Here is a 17,551-nt window from a genome sequence, read left to right as displayed (position 1 = left end):
AAAACCCATGATTTAATGGTGCGGTGCCGAGAACCTAAGTCTCAAAGCTGGTATGAGGGCTGGGTCGGCCTCATGCAGCTCTTGTTTCCTGGGCACCTTGCAAATACTGCAAGTCCTACTTTCCCAAGTGCACACTGGAAATACCCCAAAATAACTGGTTCCTCCCAAGACTGCCTGCAGATTAAATTAGCCCGTGTACAGAATGCACCGAGCACAGTGCCCAGCGAAGGGGTGCCTGAAATTGTTGGCCAGGAAGACAAACCGGCCAAGAAAAGAGGCAGAACAATCACAGTTTATGCCAAAATGAAGACAAAATCCACCGGGAGAAAGTGCGCTGTTCCATGAAAGTGAAACTTCAATCTTTCTCACTGGCTTTATGGTACAACTGCCCTCTGAGGGGGTGGACATGGGTGACATGTCGGGTCCCACCACCCTGTCACCTTGAGCAGAGACTGCACTAGTGGGGGAGAGGGGCATCTTACACTAAAAGTACCTAAACTTGTGAGGCCCTTTTGGGGAGTCCTAGATCAAAATGATTCCAAGGACAAGGACTGTTCGGGGTAGTCCACACAGAATTGTTTTTCGAAAGACCTGAGTCCATCTCACCTGTGCATTTCATAGATCTTCCAAAATGAAAACACATGCTCCTGAACAGTTAATCTTACTTTCTTTTGTGTTCATTTAAACTCAGTTCTTCTTGACTGTCGGAGAAGGGCTGGTCATTATTCCCATAACAAATTCGGACACTATCAGACCTTGCCTTTCTCCTAGAGCGGCAGCTCCCAAACTTTCTGCTCTCAGGACACTTTGACGTGCCTACAAATTATTGAAGACCCCAAAGAGGATTCTTCATCATGTGGGTTGTTGTATCTAGAGACATTTAGCTTATTAAAAATTACGACTGGGACTTTTTTAAAACATAAGAAAGTATACAAGCTTATGTTTTATGTAGTCCTTAGAAAATCCTACCATACACTCAGGAAATCATGAAAATTAAAAAGGCAAATAACATCTTAATACTGTTATGAGAATAGTTTTGACTCAACCCCTTGCAAGGAAGTTGGGGATCTCCAGGGTTCCACGGACCATTATTTGGAGAACTGCCCACTACACTAATGCCTACAAGTGCTGTCTGCCAAATCCTCAACTAGTCTCCTTCGGATATCACATTGATTTTTAAATCCAATAATTTATGAAGTGAACATCTAGATCCTGGACCAATTACCTCATAGAAGGATAACATCTAGATCCTGGACCAATTACCTCAGAGAAGGATTCAATGAGACAGAAGAATTTTAATGACTAAGTAGAATTTCCTAAACTATTATTATCTAAAACTGTCTGTAGCATTGAAAACAACTTAAAATATGTTAATAGGCTGATCAACATATTGTGGGCCAACAAACTACCCTCCCTTTTCTATTTTCCTTTTATTATTTTTATTATTATTATTATTATTATTATTATTTAGGGAGGCACGAAGCACAGGGGTGGGGCAGGGTTAGAGAGCATCCCAAGCAAACCCTGCCCTGCATGGAGTAACGCCGGGCTCAATCCCACCACCCTGAGATCCTGATCCGATCTGAAATCAAGAGTCAGACATTTCACCAACTGAGCCACACAGGCGTCCCTCCTTTTTAAGCATTGTCAAGAATAATTATGGAGTTATAGGATATCCAAGAATGCTATTTTCATTAGTATTAAACCTAGCAGAGGTTCTCTGTGAGGTGGATTCAAGATAAAAAGCTTAAGAATTACATAGTTTATGTCGCAATAACCAGATCTCCTTTAATGAGAAATTTATGGGAGAGATGGACCATGTAGTTTTAGTTATTTTCAAATTCAAGTATTAACAGAGATATGGGGATCAATTACAACAGCTTTTTTTTTTTTTAATGTTTAAGATAGAGGTCAATTTCATGCTTTTATATTCAGCCTCTTCGTTCTTTGTTACTGCTGGCCCATTATGCTCTGTCCTAGGGCAGTAACCCCTGGCTGACCAGAACCCTCTGGTAGTACTTTCTTGCTCCTCCACCGCTAATAATCATATTGATAATAGGAACAAGTACCTAGTAAACACTTATCCAAGTACTTTGTGCTAAACTTAATTTTCACAGTATTCCATATCTTTACACAACCCCAAGAGGTAGACACTCTTACTACCTCCACTTTACCTGAGAGGACATTGCTTATCTTTAGGTCACACAGTTAGGTATGTGGTGGGGTATGGGGATACAATCCCAGACAATTTTATTCCAATGTTCTCCTCACATGATGCTCAACTGCATTATAGTCAATAAAGAGATTGAAGGGACATTCTTCCATGTCACTTAAAAGTACATAACCACAATTTGATTTGGAGTGTCTGAACCAGAGAAAAATTGTGGCCTTCAAAAAAGCAACCAGGGCGCCTGGGTGGCTCAGTGGGTTAAGCCGCTGCCTTTGGCTCAGGTCATGATCTCAGGGTCCTGGGATCGAGTCCCGCTTCGGGCTCTCTGCTCAGCAGGGAGCCTGCTTCCTCCTCTCTCTCTGCCTGCCTCTCTGCCTACTTGTGATCTCGCTCTGTCAAATAAATAAATAAAATCTTTAAAAAAAAAAAAAAAGCAACCACACAGGGTCCTTCCTCATTAGCACCGAACTAAATGCAGGTGAACCTTTTATCAGTGCCACCTGGCAAGGCCTGGCTTATCTCCTTTCCCCATAGTCTGCTAGCTGGTTTCACTTTCCCCTAAGCGTTGACACAGAGCTTTTAACATTACCCCGTTAAGGTGCCAAACTGACATGTTGGAAAAGAGTTGCTCTGATCAGTCTTCCATTTCCTCAGCAAAGAAAACAGGAGTTTGTCAAACACGGCCCAGATCGGGGAGCAGGGGAGCAATCCTATCTGACTTTCAATTACTCTGAAATGGGATCGCCTTCTCGCCTGACCACTGTGACTAATTCCAAAGGCCCAACCAGGCTTCTCATCATGATGACTTGGGCGCCAATTACCATTTGGGGGCAGATTAGAATCTGAGCTGAAAAATTCCACCCCCTTACCTTAATGCTAATCCCCTGAACTTTCCAATCCTAAATAGGGCAAGCTTCAGAAAAGAGCAATTCTCACTTTGTATCCTACCTGAATATGATCTGTAATGATTTCGGTTAATCAAAAAAATTAAACTCCTGCTCTCACGGTCGAACTAAACACAAGAGTCAGAGGAAGGAAGAAGTTCGGGCCAGCTGCCAAGGCTCCATCTGAGGCTCTGGGAGTTAATAATTTCCATGGTGTTTTAAGCCTTTGAAACAACAAAGGCCAGCTTTCACTAATAGCACAACTGACTCCAGCAAATCTATAAATACGAGGCCTCTTCTAGGGTAGTTTGTATTACAGAGAATTAAGTTTCAATAAATGAAATGAAAACCAAAGGCGAGAAAGAGACATTTCTGCTATTTTCAGACAGGAATCTGCAAACTCGGTAGTAAGCAAAAGCTAATGGGAACGGACTGTCAGGGGGCACAGAATTTCAGGTGGGATGGGGTGGGGATGGAGGCGAAGAGTCACATGAGGAGTTCCTAGGTAACATGTCCTTAGGTCCAAGCCACTGCCCTTTCTAATGCTTGGACATTTCATCCGTATTTTTCAGATAGAAATACATGAGATTTTGTGTTCCATGAAATGAATCCAATTTTCGTAATTTAGGTTGAAAAGTGGGGTGCCACAGGCCAAATCTGGCTACAGAAACAATTTAGTAGGTCTTTGCTGTATACTTTTTTTCATCTGAATTGGTTGGCAACATAACTCAAAAAAGACTTCACATGATAATGAAAGTATCCAGCTACCCTCGGAAACTGGACAAGTGAGCCACTCTGGACTCATATTTCCGACATGGCAGCCTCTTTAAAAAGGGCATCACTCACACTAGGCCTGGATGTTGCCTATGGCCCTAGTCCCACGACAGCCCTGAGCCGTACCTCCTGTTTTCCTCCAAAGAGCCAGCCCCCTTGTGAGAAATATTGCTAATGGTACGGTTAGTATTTGCTGGAAGGAGAGAGGAAGAAATGCATGCAAAACGTCATGTAAAAAAAACAAAAACAAAAACAAAAAAACAACCCTACCAGTTTCTTTAATTCCTGAAGTCTCAGAAAACACCATATTTCCATGTGTTTTTCAAAATATTCCTTTCACTGTTAGCTACTACATGCAACAATTCCATGTGTAGCTTGAAAACATGATTTTTGCTGAAGAGGTGATTAGCAGGAGGACTAGAACGCTGAGATTCTCACGGATCCCAGGCCCACTCCCTTATTTTATGTCAACAACAGATTTGTCAGTAAAGAAAATCTGGGAAAATAGTATTTACCAATATACTAGCTTGGAGCCACAACTCCACCAGGCCCCAAATCAGTACTTACTAAAATAACTGGCACCTTCCATTTCTTTGCTGTCAGTGACAACACAGAGGCTTTGTCACCTCCCCCCGCCCCCCGCCCAAAAAAAAAAGCAAGAGGGAGAAGACAGGAAGAAAAGAAATGTCTAAACTAATGGAGATCTCTATTTCATTTTAAGCTACAGGCTAAACCACACAAAGTCTGAGGCATCCATGTAACTGGATATTTTCCACAAAAGAAATACACAATTGATCACCACCACCATCACTGTCCATCCCCTACCCCCTTCTAATCATGTTTACAGACTTTAAGGCTTTATTTATTTATTTAGAGAGAGTTTGAAGAATGCAGGAGAGGAAGGAGGTAAGAGGAGGAGAAGGAGAGGGAGACAGAAACTCTCAAGTGGACGCCATGCTGAGTGCGGAGTCTGATGCAGGGCTCAATCTCATGACCCTGACATCATGACTTGAGCTGAAATCAAGAGACGGATGCTTAACCGACTGGGCCATCCGGGCACCCCTAATGATGTTTACAAAGCTCTAAATAAAGAAGACATGACTTTCTTCCCACTCAGCTCATCTGGTAACAGTCCTGAAAACCAATTAAGATTGTCCAGGCAGGGGGACTCAAGCCAATTTAAGCACAAACCTCAGATTCCCTTCATCCTTCGATGGGGCAAGAAATAGGGAGTTAGAAGCACAGACCTACTATACCAGCTCTGTCAAAGCAGACAACAAACCCCAGATTTTCAGTATTGGTACCAGCACATCACCCACGTGGTCTGTACTGCTACAGTCAGTATTTCTGTAGTGAGAGTAAGTGGCCGGTAAGCAGACGATGGAAGACAGTAGAATGTGGCAGTCATGTGGGGGCAAGTGCCATTCCAAATCTGTTTTGTGATAGCCAGGGGTAAACTTCCTTGTAGTTTAAGAGAAAAGTTAGCAATATTTGAAAACTTCAGAAAAAAGCAATTAAAAATCTCATGAGGTTCAAGCAGTGGTCTATTTCGTGGCTGTTAAGAATTGCCACACCTCGGGACGCCTGGGTGGCTCAGTTGGTTGGACGACTGCCTTCGGCTCAGGGCGTGATCCTGGAGTCCCGGGATCGAGTCCCACATCGGGCTCCCAGCTCCATGGGGAGTCTGCTTCGCTCTCTGACCTTCTCCTCGCTCATGCTCTCTCTCACTGTCTCTCTCTCTCAAATAAATAAATAAAATCTTTAAAAAAAAAAAAAAAAAAAAAAAAGAATTGCCACACCTCCCGGGGCACCTGGCTGGCTCAGTGGGTTAAAGCCTCTGCCTTCAGCTCAGGTCATGATCCCAGAGTCCTGGGATCGGGGCCCAGAACCCTGAGATCAGGACCTGAGCCTAAACCAAGAGTCCCATGTTAACTGAGTCCCAGATTTTGAGTTTTGAAGGGGCCTCCATGAAAAGCAAATGTCTTCCAGGACTTGTATCTTGGAGAACGAAGAAGGAACCCCAAAGGTGTAAGTCTGCAAAAGGCGACCGGCTGGAAGGCTGGCTGTTAAGTGCCATTGGAGATTTAAGGTCATAGGATAGTCATTATTTTTGTTAATGCTCTACTTACAAAATTCTGTAAGCTTTGAGCGCTCTGCCACTCACTCTCTTGTTCCCTTATGTCCCCTATGTTTTGCGTGGAGTCTGGCAGAAGGTGAGGTCTTTCCGGACTGCGTGGACCACCTTAAAGCTGAACTTACTCCACTGCCATCTTGCTGGTCTGCTCACATGTCAAGAGGCAACAGTATTCAAGCGTAGCGGTCATGGCTGTCTCGAGTTCCCTGCACTTGTTGTTTGGTAACCTAGAAATGCGGTTCTTAAATGAAATCTTGTTAGGATTTCATCTTAAATGCTTTCCAATATTATGCTGCTGCTAAAAAAGCAATTCTGAAGACTAAGCCAAAACACACCCCAAAATATTTATGCTATATCACATTCATTAACAAGAGAAGAATCTAAACATACACACTAAAAATATAACCATGTTAAAAAAAAATACAAGCAGGTGGGAGGTAACAAGTAAAAACAAAAACTGCATTAAGAATAAAATACCTTAGTTTTTACACTTAGCTTTTTCAATTAAGCAAATGAAATTTTTGTTTGTTTTGCCTGGAATTTATTATCAGTTGGTAAAAGTTTGCAGGGAAACATTTTGTATCCACAAAATGACAGATTAACAAATGTAGCTGAACGCCCCAGCAACACCACTGTTTTTTTTTTTTTTTCAAGAGAAATATTTTAATGTTAGCAGGCCATGCACAAAAGAAGCAATCAAGTGTTGGCTGAATACTCATGAATATTATCTGACTTAACTTTTGAACAACCAACATAAAATGAGCCATTTGTTTCAAACAATGTGCTAGAAATGTCTCAGGGGTCTTCAAGGACCAGGGAGTCATGCTGGGCTCCTAATGACAGGGGCGTCTGGTTAAAAGCCATCGCTCTACAACAAGGTGCTCTCCTACACGTGAAGCAGCTGTCAGGCTTTACTGGGCCACCAACCAAGGTCACGCCCTTGCCTCTGCCTCATCTACCGAGGCACAAAGAAGCAGGGTTATAATAAGGTTCCTGGCCAAATAGCCTGGCTTGCTGGAATAAAAGTTCCCACAAACTGCTCGCACATCAAAGTTATCAAGTAGCTAATGGACATGAAAGCTTTATAGCAAATAAAACACATACGCATCACAGACCTTTCCTTAAAACAAAACAACACAGTGGAGAGGAACAAAAGGAGAATGAAGAATGCTTGAGCAGATACCAGTTTATTCGACATAGTGCATGATTCAGAGCATCTGATATTCCAAAATCAACAAGACTTCCTACTTCCCTATTATAAAATACTGGACACCCTGAAGAGAGTTCATTCAAGGTTCTTGTTCCTCTTCTCCATCTAGAATTAAACAGGTTTCTGTGTAGTACACATTTCACATTCACCGAAGGCTTTGGGGAGAGGGGGGTGAAGGGCTTCTAACCACCCCCCCAGACCAAAGGCACTTAATATTAAAAGATAAAGCACGGTAGAGTCACCCCACAGACATTCCTGCGTGTTCAGTGCTGAACTTGAGCACACCACCAGGGGCCCATGTGGGATTCATCCTGACAATGTAAAAGACACCGATTTCCTTGAAAACACAAAGTGCAGTATGAATATAAAGACTCATCACCACCACCTTTTCCACCAACCCATCCTTTTCTCAAAATAATACATAAGGGACCTCTTATTTTACATGATTAGTATCACCCAAGTTCACACATGGAAAAAAATAGCTAAAAAAATCATCTGTCATAAACTCTTACTGTGAAACCACAATAGACTCTGATATACGCATAAACTCTGTGAGCTGGAGAAGGCCTCAGAGGTCATGCCGCGCATCCCCTCACTGGACAGAGGAGGTCACCGAGGCTCCGGAAGGTCAAGTGTGGGACCCTGAGGTCTAGCCCCAGTGGCATAGCCAGGGAAGAACACATGCCTTCCAAAGTTTCACTCAGGGTCTCCTCCACCCACATCCCCTTTCAAAGACTCTCCAAAGTAAGCACAGCGATGATCTCCAGAAATGCGCCACACAATAAAGCACATGGGCTGACGCAGGTCAGCGATTTGGTCTCGCAAAGCGGTTCCTTTGGCCACTGGGCGGGTATGAAACCCAGAGTGGGAATTCTTCACTCGAGGCCGTTCAACATTCTGAGGAAAGCCGAGGGCAGGTCAGACACAACATCTTGGATTTGGGAAGGCTCATCTCGGCTCTTAGCCCATGGTGGGCTGACGGTCAGCAGCACAGCGGAACCCCAGATTGGAAGCCGAGCTGTCCGGCGTGTTCTGGCTCCGAGCAGCACAGCGGTACCTGTAGCAGTAGGACTGGCCAGAGACAGAGAGAAAGGTGAGTGTTCTCAGACTCATGAAAGGGTCTCAACTGTCAGATTCATGCTATACCCAAGCAGAAGCTCTAGGGAAGGCATGACCACCGGAAACAGCACCCCCCCAGCCACACACACAAAACACCCAGTCAGCACATATGTTTTGGAAAGGGCCGCACATTCAGAGTTCACCACATAAAATCTAATGTTTACCTTGGAAACTATGGTGTAAAGATGTTAGTGCCAGCATTATTTAGAACACTAAAGAAAACCCATGTAACAAGCAATGACTACAGAAGTTATGCTCATCCACATGTGAGATTACTAAGCAACCCTTAAAAGCCATGTTTTTATGTAATACTTAATGACACAGGAAATTCTCATGATTCACTGTTAAATGAAAAGTCAGAATACAAAACTGTGTGTGGTGTGATCGCAAGCTATATAATTACATCTGTCAAAGAAAAAAAGACTGCAGATTCAAAATGCACAATGCAAACAATAGTTACATCTGAGCAATGGAGTTTCAAATTTCCTATGATAAGTATATATTACTTTCCTAATTTGAAAAGTTATTTTTACATTTAGAGTACATGACATTAAACCAAATAATAAAGCTAAATAGCAATTGAGAAAATATTAATTATGAACAACATTAAGATATTATTTAATATTCAACAGAGGAGCAAAAATTAAACAGCAAGCCTAGGAAGATAAAGAGTAGAAAAGGCTGTGAAAAACATTTTTTTGAACTATGTTAATTTGAGGGGAGGGCGCCTGGATGGCTCAGTCGGTTAAGCATCTGACTCTCACTCAGGTCATGATCTCAGGGTCCTGGGATCAAGCCCCACATCGGGCTCCTGGCTCAGCATGGAGTCTATTTCTCCCTTTCCAGCTGCCCCTCCCCTTCTTTATAGACTCTCCCTCAAATAAATAAAATCTTAAAAAAAAAAAAAAAGAAATACATTGCTCTTGGACTAGCTATAAATCTATACATTACTGTATGAGAGATGTTTTATTTTCTAGGAGCAGAGAACATATACATACCTGAGCACAAACACACACAGACATTGAGCGCCTAGCACATGCCAGGGATGCGAGGCACTGCAGGTGTTATTTCATTGAATCAGAACAGCCCAGATAAATTAAATGGGTTATCCAAGATGACATAGTTGTTGAGGTAAGTGGAATTCGAGCCCAGCTCTGTCTGGCAGAGCGCTTGCCTCTGTAGCAAAATACTATACTCCTAGATGGAAAGACAGCACGTCTCATGCTTCTTTCCCAACCCCAATACATCTGTCCTGCAGGGACATGCCTACTTGCCCAGGTAAGAAAGCAGGACTCACCACCGGCCCCCGAAGTAGATACTCAGTGAATAACCACAGATTACTGAATTTACATCAAAACTTGCCGTATTCCCAAAACAACCACACATGGAACTCTTCTATCCTAGGATGGTACTTTGACACAAAATAACAGAGAATGAGAAAAAAGTAGTTACCCAGTGTAGCATGAGCATTAATGTTGAGATGCCCCAGTGAAACTAAAGTCCCTGTTAAGGTGGCTAAAGAAACTGCACAAAGAATCACGTAGAGTAACTTTGGGACTCATGAAGGAGAGATCCTTTGTGGAGGGGAAAATAGGTCTGTCTGAAAGAGGCTGTTTTTATTTTTTCCTTAATTCTTATTCTTTTTCTCATAGAAGTTGAGTGTTTCTAATCTTCATAGAAATTATCTCTAAAACTGCCACAGAAATTGTCTGGAGTACATCCACCATAAAAAGAAAGACATAGTCGTTTGTCTTCTACACATAGTGAAACAATAGCAACCAATTTTCTCATTTTCCCTGTGGCCAGTGAGGAATATAACATATTATCACTATTCAGGCAGAGGAAGATGAATAAAAAGTAGGCCTGAAATAATTAAAAAACTGATGGCGGGACGCCTGGGTGGCGCAGTTGGTTGGACGACTGCCTCCGGCTCAGGGCGTGATCCTGGAGTCCCGGGATCGAGTCCCACATCAGGCTCCCAGCTCCATGGGGAGTCTGCTTCGCTCTCTGACCTTCTCCTCGCTCATGCTCTCTCTCACTGTCTCTCTCTCTCAACTAAATAAAAAATAAAATAAAATCTTTAAAAAAAAAAAAACTGATGGCATCTGCTACATGACCGGTGCCTGCCATGCAATGGAAGCCCTAAAATGACTAGAGGTCATCCCACAGGAGGACGCAGCAGCCTCATCCCAGAGGCGCCTGGGGGGGCGCAGTGGGTTAAGCATCCAACTCTTGGTTTCAGGGCAGATCAAGATCTCATGGGTTGGGAGATCTACCCTTACATCAGCCTCCATGCTCAGCAGGGAGTCTGCTTGAGATTCTCGCCCTCTGCCCCTCCCCCAACTCATGTACTCACACATTCTCTCTCAAATAAATAAATCGTAAAAAAAAAAAAAAAGAAAGAAAGAAAAGAAAAGCAGCAGCAGCAACAGCAACAGCCGCCTCATCCCACATAGACCCCACTCACCCAGATGCTGTGAAGCAATAGTGCTTTGGTATTTCCAGCCTAGAATGCCAGTGGATAATTCAGGGCCCCATGGTACCAAGTGTGCATAGTGAATTCTACACTGGAGCAAAAATCGAGTTCATGGGCAGGCAAGCATCCAGACATGGACATTCTTGTTCCATAACTGTACCACGCATGACAAAAAACAAACAAGCATCTCCTGATTGCCTGCTGTGCACACCCATAGAGGAAGCCTGACTGTGGGCATGGTCCTGTCCCGCTGGACATCACAGGCAGGCTGATGAAACAATGACAACACATCAGACAGCTACAAAACATGCTAGGGTTAAAAGATTCTGAGGTTTTTATTAACTCAGGTAAAGGAATGGTCCCTTGTAGAAGGCCAAAGTCTTTAGGAAAGACTTAGAGAAGGCAAACCTTGGCCATAGCTGGATTTACAGGATTATGGCAGTGGTCTTCGGACTTGAATAGCCTGAACAGCTTAAGAGCCTACTCCTAGGCCACACACCCAAGGATTCTGACTCAGTCAATCTGGTGTGCAGTCCAAGAATTCACATTTCTGACAAGCTTCTAGGTGCTGCTGATGCTATGGGACCCAAGAGCCGCAGTTTGGGTAGAACTCATTTATAGAATTTAGAAAGGAGGAAAGAAGGTATATTAAGTAGAGAAAACAATGACATCAGAGGCATGAAAATGGAAAAACTCAGGCAAGTTAAGGGGATAGGAAGGCCATAGCCTGATCATGTCAGAACCCAGTTTATTTATTCATTAAATATTTGAGATGTTACAACATGCTAGATGCTATTCAGGGCATGAGGGATGAAAGGTAGAACAAGACAGAAAATCCACCTGTCATCAGAAAGCTTACATTCAACAGGGATTAGTCAGAGAACAAATAAACTGATAAATTCAAGATTGTTCCTGGGAGCGGTCAGCTTGGAAGAAAGTAAAATAGGGAGAGAGGAGTGGGAGTGAGTATGTGGCTACTTTAGACAAGGCAGCCTTGAAAGGTCTCTCTGAGGTGGTGCCAGGTGAGTTGCCCAAAGATTTAGAGAACAGTAATTCCAGGCAAAAGTAATCACTGTACAAAGACAGTAAATGATAAAAAGTAGGAAACATGGGTAGATAAAATAGGATGGTGTTACATTACAGGCAATCTTCTCAACAGAAAGAATTTGGGCTTGATACAAATGGAAATCGTGACAACCATTGTGCTAATTTACTCAGCAGAAAGAGAAAAATCCAAGACTCTTCAGCTATTTAACCTTAGGCAAAGCCTTTCTGAATCTATTCCCCTGTTGATGAAATGGGGCTATTAATGAAATAATGTCAAAATGCTTTATCTCATCTTTACATAAAAAAAGTAAAGTGGAAAAAGTAACGTGGAAGTTACTGTAACTCTTACTTTATAATGAACACAACAGGGGCAACTGGGTAGCTCAGTCAGTTAAGCCTCTGTCTTCAGTTCAGGTCATGATCTCAAGGTCCTGGGATCAAGCCCCACATCCGGCTCCCTGCTCAGTGGGGACTCTGCTTTTTCCTCTCCCTCTGCCCTTCTCCTTGCTTGTGTGCTCTGTCTCTCTCTCAAATAAATAAAAGGAATCTTCAAAAATATATAATGAACACAACACTCTTAATTATAGAAACTAATGCTGACTGTCTTACTGACATTTTGGGGTTAATCTGCTTCCTCACTAAAACAAAAGCATTAGCCAGCTTCCCCACAGGTCTTAACTAGCTTCTGTTGGAAAGATAACACTGCCAGTATCTGAATGTGGATTTACAGTTGACCCTTGAACAACATGGGTTCGAACTGCACTAGGTCCATTTACATGCATTTTTTAAAAAAGATACAGTAAAGCACTGTAAATATATTTCCTCTTCTCCTTATAATTTTAACATTTTCTTTTCTCTAGCTTACTTTATTATAAGAATACAGTATAGAATACATATAACATACAAAATACGTGTTAATCAGCTGTTTACGTTATCGATAAGGTTTACAGTATACAGAAGGTTATCAGAAAAGTTTTGGGGGAGTTAAAAGTTTTATGTGGATTTCTGATTGCATGGGGAGTTGGTGCCCCAGCTACTGCGATGTTCAAGGGCTACCTACACACAGAAGTTATTTGCTACATAAATGGGAAAGATGAGGACTATTTCTGGTAACTAAGGCATAGGACTAAGGTCTTTGTTGGATGGCATATTTCTATATGCAACTTATCTCTCAAATTAAATTAAAAAAAGATTTTAAAATAAGATGCTGCTCATATGCCACAACATTCAGGCCATAACAACTCAGAAAAATGGTGCCCGACTGGAGGACCATATTCAGAAGGATTGTGAGGCAGCTGTGATGTAAGACAGTAGGAAAGAGATCCGTAACATAAAAAAGATTTTTGCCATAGCCATATTTGAATACCTTGGCACACAGAAAACAATTCCATCTAGGGGGAGAAAAGAAACAAGAATGCACTAATAAATGTGGGCAAAATACTAAGGACAGTTTACTTAGGAAGCGGGATGAGTGGTTTTTATTGTCATTTTTATGTTTATTATTTACTTTCTGATTTTTACACATTGAATTTTTTTTTGGTAAAATAATAAAAGCTTAAAATCAGTGACAACAAAAACAACTATTCCTTTATGAGATCACAGCAGACCCTAAAACCTTCCTTTAGCATAAACGACTGTGTAGAACTAAACCCTAAAAAGCAAGTCCCATCATGAGTTAAAGGTGGGAGGTCAGGACCACCATAAGAGAGTCAATTCACATCGTCATTCCATTTCAAATGAACTCTTTCACTCAGCAAACATTTATTAATAAGTAGTTCATTTTCAATTCCAATAATGGGCAACTAATAGAACACATAATTAAAAAGGAAAATGGCCTGATTTTAAATGTCCTCATTGCTTTTTCTTTTTTTCCAGCTCTACTTTTAGTACCCAAAATGGTTACTAATGATGTTAGGTCTTTGAGTGGCTAAAATATGGGTCATTTTACTAATTAAGAACATGGATAGTGGGAAGGGCCCATTTTAGCCCTTTTTCATCAAAATGGATAATTACTATATGAAACTGATCTCAATAACTTCACTAAGAAAGTGATCCTGGACTCAGTAACAATCCATTTAAGATAATGACTTACCAGCCTTGGGGCTCTGAAGTCAAGAGGGACAGCGAGATGGTTTTTATGAGAAGAAGACTTCCAGGGATAAAGGGAAGTTTTAAGGAAAGTATAGCTCATTGTGAAAAAAAATCACTATGTAAAATCACACAGCAGAACCCAGGGTTCTCAATTTCACATCCATTGCTCTTGCTACTGACACTAGATCAACTCCTTTCTTAGTAATCTTGATGTAAAATGGAAGGAAGGCGAGGATTTCCTTCATGTTATAGGTTGGGTTAAAGATCCCACAGGGATTAGTCTAACAGTATTCAAGAACAACAGCTAGTATTTCTTGAGTACTTACTATATGAAATGTTCTAAGAAATTCACATGTATTAGCTCACTTAATCCTCCCAATAATCATCTGAGGTAAGTATTAGCATTTGCACTGTATACATACAAAAACCTGAGGCACAGAGATGATGCTAATAGTGTGCCTAGGGTCACCTTCTATAGGCAGTGGATCCACGATTACAACTTTTTTGATCCCATTTCAGAGTCTGGGCTCTTAACCCAATGCCATGTTGTCGCCAGTTTTTCTTCCTGTGCTCTCTTCTCATTATCGAAGCTGTACTTTGGATAGACTTTAAACAAGTTACAAGTAACCATCAGAGCTTATGTTAGTCATGCAAGCTAGCCCTGGTCCATGATCAAAAGTTAAGTCACCTTCCAAGCAAGGTGATTCTTTTCAAAATGAATTACATTTTTTCCTTTATATAGATTTCCTTTCTTTTACCGTTTTTACCTATGCTATAAGAATCATTTCAAGGATTCTGCCTCTCTAGTTAGTTCATTAGTTGACTCCTTATTAAAAAAAACAAAACAAAACAAAACAAAAAAACCCTGAAATACCAGCCTGATGTTAAATACCTACATCATCTGCAACTAGCTTGATGAAGATCCTAGAGCTAATGTTCTTTTCTGGAAAATCCTATGGATCCCACAGTTTTATTACTCTGCTATTCTTTCTTCTGGAATACTCTCTTCATCACTCTGGGCATGACTAAATTAAAACTTATCTCTCAAGCAGATTAAGAAAAGCTAAAGATGCATAATATAAGCTCTAAATGAATCCTGAAAATTTTAGAACAAAGAGTTTTAGGTAATAAGCCAAAGGACAGAAAATGGAGTGATAAAAGATGCTTAACTAAAGAAGTGAGAGAAAAGGAAACAAAGAACAGATGAGACAAAAACGACTACAAATATCAAGATGTCAAATATAAAGTCCGCAATATCAACAACCACATTAAGCGTATATGGTACAAACAGCCAATGGAAAGGCAGCGATTATGCCAATAAATTCAACAACTCAGTTGAAATGAACAAATTCCTTAAAAGACACAAACTCCCAGAGCTTAATCAAGAAGAAAGAGATATTTGCATAACCCTGTTAACTAAATTAAACTTATGGTTACCACTCTACTCCTAAATGGTTTCCTTGGGGGAATTCTACCAAGCATTTAAGTAAGAAATACTGCTAATTCTACATGAACTGTTCCAGAAAATTCAAGATGAGGGAATATTACCCAATTCAATATCTAAACACAGCAATACAATGATACCAAAACTAGATAAGAAAACAACAGACCAATATCCATCATGAGTGTATATGCAAAAATGCTCAATATTTTAACAAACTGAATCCAAAACATATAAAAAGGTTAATACATAATAACTAAACAAGCATAGTCTTGGAAGGCAAAAATGGTTTAATATTTGAAAACTGAAAATCTATGAGTGTTAATTTATTTATTTGACAGAGAGAGAAATTACAAGTAGGCAGAGAGGCAGGCATAGAGAGAGAGAGAGAGGGAGAAACAGGCTCCCCGCTGAGCAGAGAGGCCAATGTGGGGCTCGATCCCAGGACCCTGAGATCATGACCTGAGCTGAAGGCAGATGCTTAACCCACTGAGCCACCCAGGCGCCCCTGGATTCTCAATTTTTAAAAGTGTCATATGTCAGAAACACAACTGGTGGTAATTAAAGTTGTGATATACTATTCTGCAAAAAGAAATTTACCTGTTTTTCATGGAAGTCTATTTCCCTAGCAAAAGTCTATTTCCCTAGCTAAAGACTGATACGTATGTGAACATTTAAAAGTGCTGGGATGGGGCACCTGGATGGCTCAGTCATTAAGCGTCTGCCTGGTCCTGGGATCAAGGCCCACATCAGACTCCCTGCTCGTGGGAGGCCTGTTTCTCCCTCTCTCACTCCCCCTGCTTGTGTTCCCTCTCTCTCTGTCAAATAAATAAATAAAATCTTAAAAAAAAAAAAAAAAACAAAACCTTTAAAAGTACCAGGATGACCTAGGGCAATGCTTTTGATTTCAAATTAAAATTAGAATTGTAAAGATAAATTTGCCTACATCTTATCATAAATGTGGATGTAAAGCATAAAGTAAATTCAAATATAAACTTCCACTTAAATAACTGGATTTAAAATTTTTTTTTAAATATTTTATTTATTGGGGCACCTGGGTGGCTCAGTGGGTTAATGCCTCTGCCTTACCTCAGGTTATGATCCCAGGATCCTAGGATGGAGCCCCGCATCGGGCTCTCTGCTCAGCAGGGAGCCTGCTTCTCCCTCCCCTCTCTGCCTGCCTCTCTGCCTACTTGTGATCTCTGTCTGTCAAATAAATAAAAAAGACAGACAGAGATCACAAGTAGGCCGAGAGGCAGGCAGAGAGAGGGGAGGGGGAAGCAGGCTCCCTGCTGAGCAGAGAGCCGGATGCGATGCGGGGCTCCATCCCAGGACCATAGGATCAAAACCTGAGCTCAAGGCAGAGGCGTTAACCCACTGAGCCACCCAGGCACCCCGGGATTGAAATTTTTAAGAAATACAGAAGACACACACGTTATCTACAGAGATTCTCTTTAGACCAGTGGTTTCCAATTTTTGCAGTATATTTTCATCCCCAAGACCCTTAATATCCTGATGCCCAGGCCACACTCCAGAGAAATAAAAATGAGATGAGGGGGGAATAGGCACTGGTCTTTTATACAGGTCCCAGATGATTCTAATGTGCAATAAAGTTTGAAAACCACTGTCTTAATGTAAAATTTGATAATACACCCACTGTCAAATTAGTCACTTAATTTGAAGCTCCTATAGGTTGTTTTAAGTCTCTAACTGCCTGGTCTAACTGAATTACCATGAAAAACTTCTCGTAATAACCATCTGCAAAATGCCATCTTTGCATAGGGATAGAAAGAAGCTGAAGTGTTGAAGATACTAAAAATACATGATTTAAAGAAAAAAGGGAGAGGTGGTACTCAATTTCCAAACTCCTCAAAAATTTTACTCATGAAACACCAACTCACACTTGATTACCAAGAACAACCAGTTCTGACACTGAAATCAACCCAAAGAGCAGACACACTTTGAGACTGATGCTTATTTCATAAACCACATACATTATACCTAGAACATTTGTGATGTTTCCATCCCAGTATACCATAATCCACCCTCCTCTTCCAACTCCCATCTTAACCTCAACAGAGGAGCCGAAATTTATAGAAATCTCAAATAAATGAAGGGTGTACTTCCAGACAGACATGCTGGAAAGAGTACACAGCCACCCTGGTTTATGGGACAATAAAGGTCTCTCAAAGGGTCAAGATTTAA

General features: G+C 41.3%; 1 protein-coding gene across 1 annotated transcript in view; it reads right to left on the bottom strand.

The window, feature by feature from the left end:
• Positions 1–7,130: 7,130 nt before the first annotated feature.
• The window catches only part of SUMF1 (sulfatase modifying factor 1), a 106,795-nt gene continuing 96,374 nt past the window's right edge, over positions 7,131–17,551 (bottom strand). The window contains exon 9 of the mRNA XM_044253120.1: positions 7,131–8,243. Within this exon, the coding sequence (XP_044109055.1) occupies positions 8,133–8,243 (111 nt within the window). The 3' untranslated portion in view covers positions 7,131–8,132. The remainder of the gene's footprint in view (positions 8,244–17,551) is intronic.

The sequence above is a fragment of the Neovison vison genome, chromosome 6 (genome assembly GCF_020171115.1).
Source record: "Neovison vison isolate M4711 chromosome 6, ASM_NN_V1, whole genome shotgun sequence".
Lineage (NCBI taxonomy): Eukaryota > Metazoa > Chordata > Mammalia > Carnivora > Mustelidae > Neogale > Neogale vison.
Note: the sequence above shows the minus strand (reverse complement) of the source record. Positions and strands in the feature narration are given on the sequence as shown.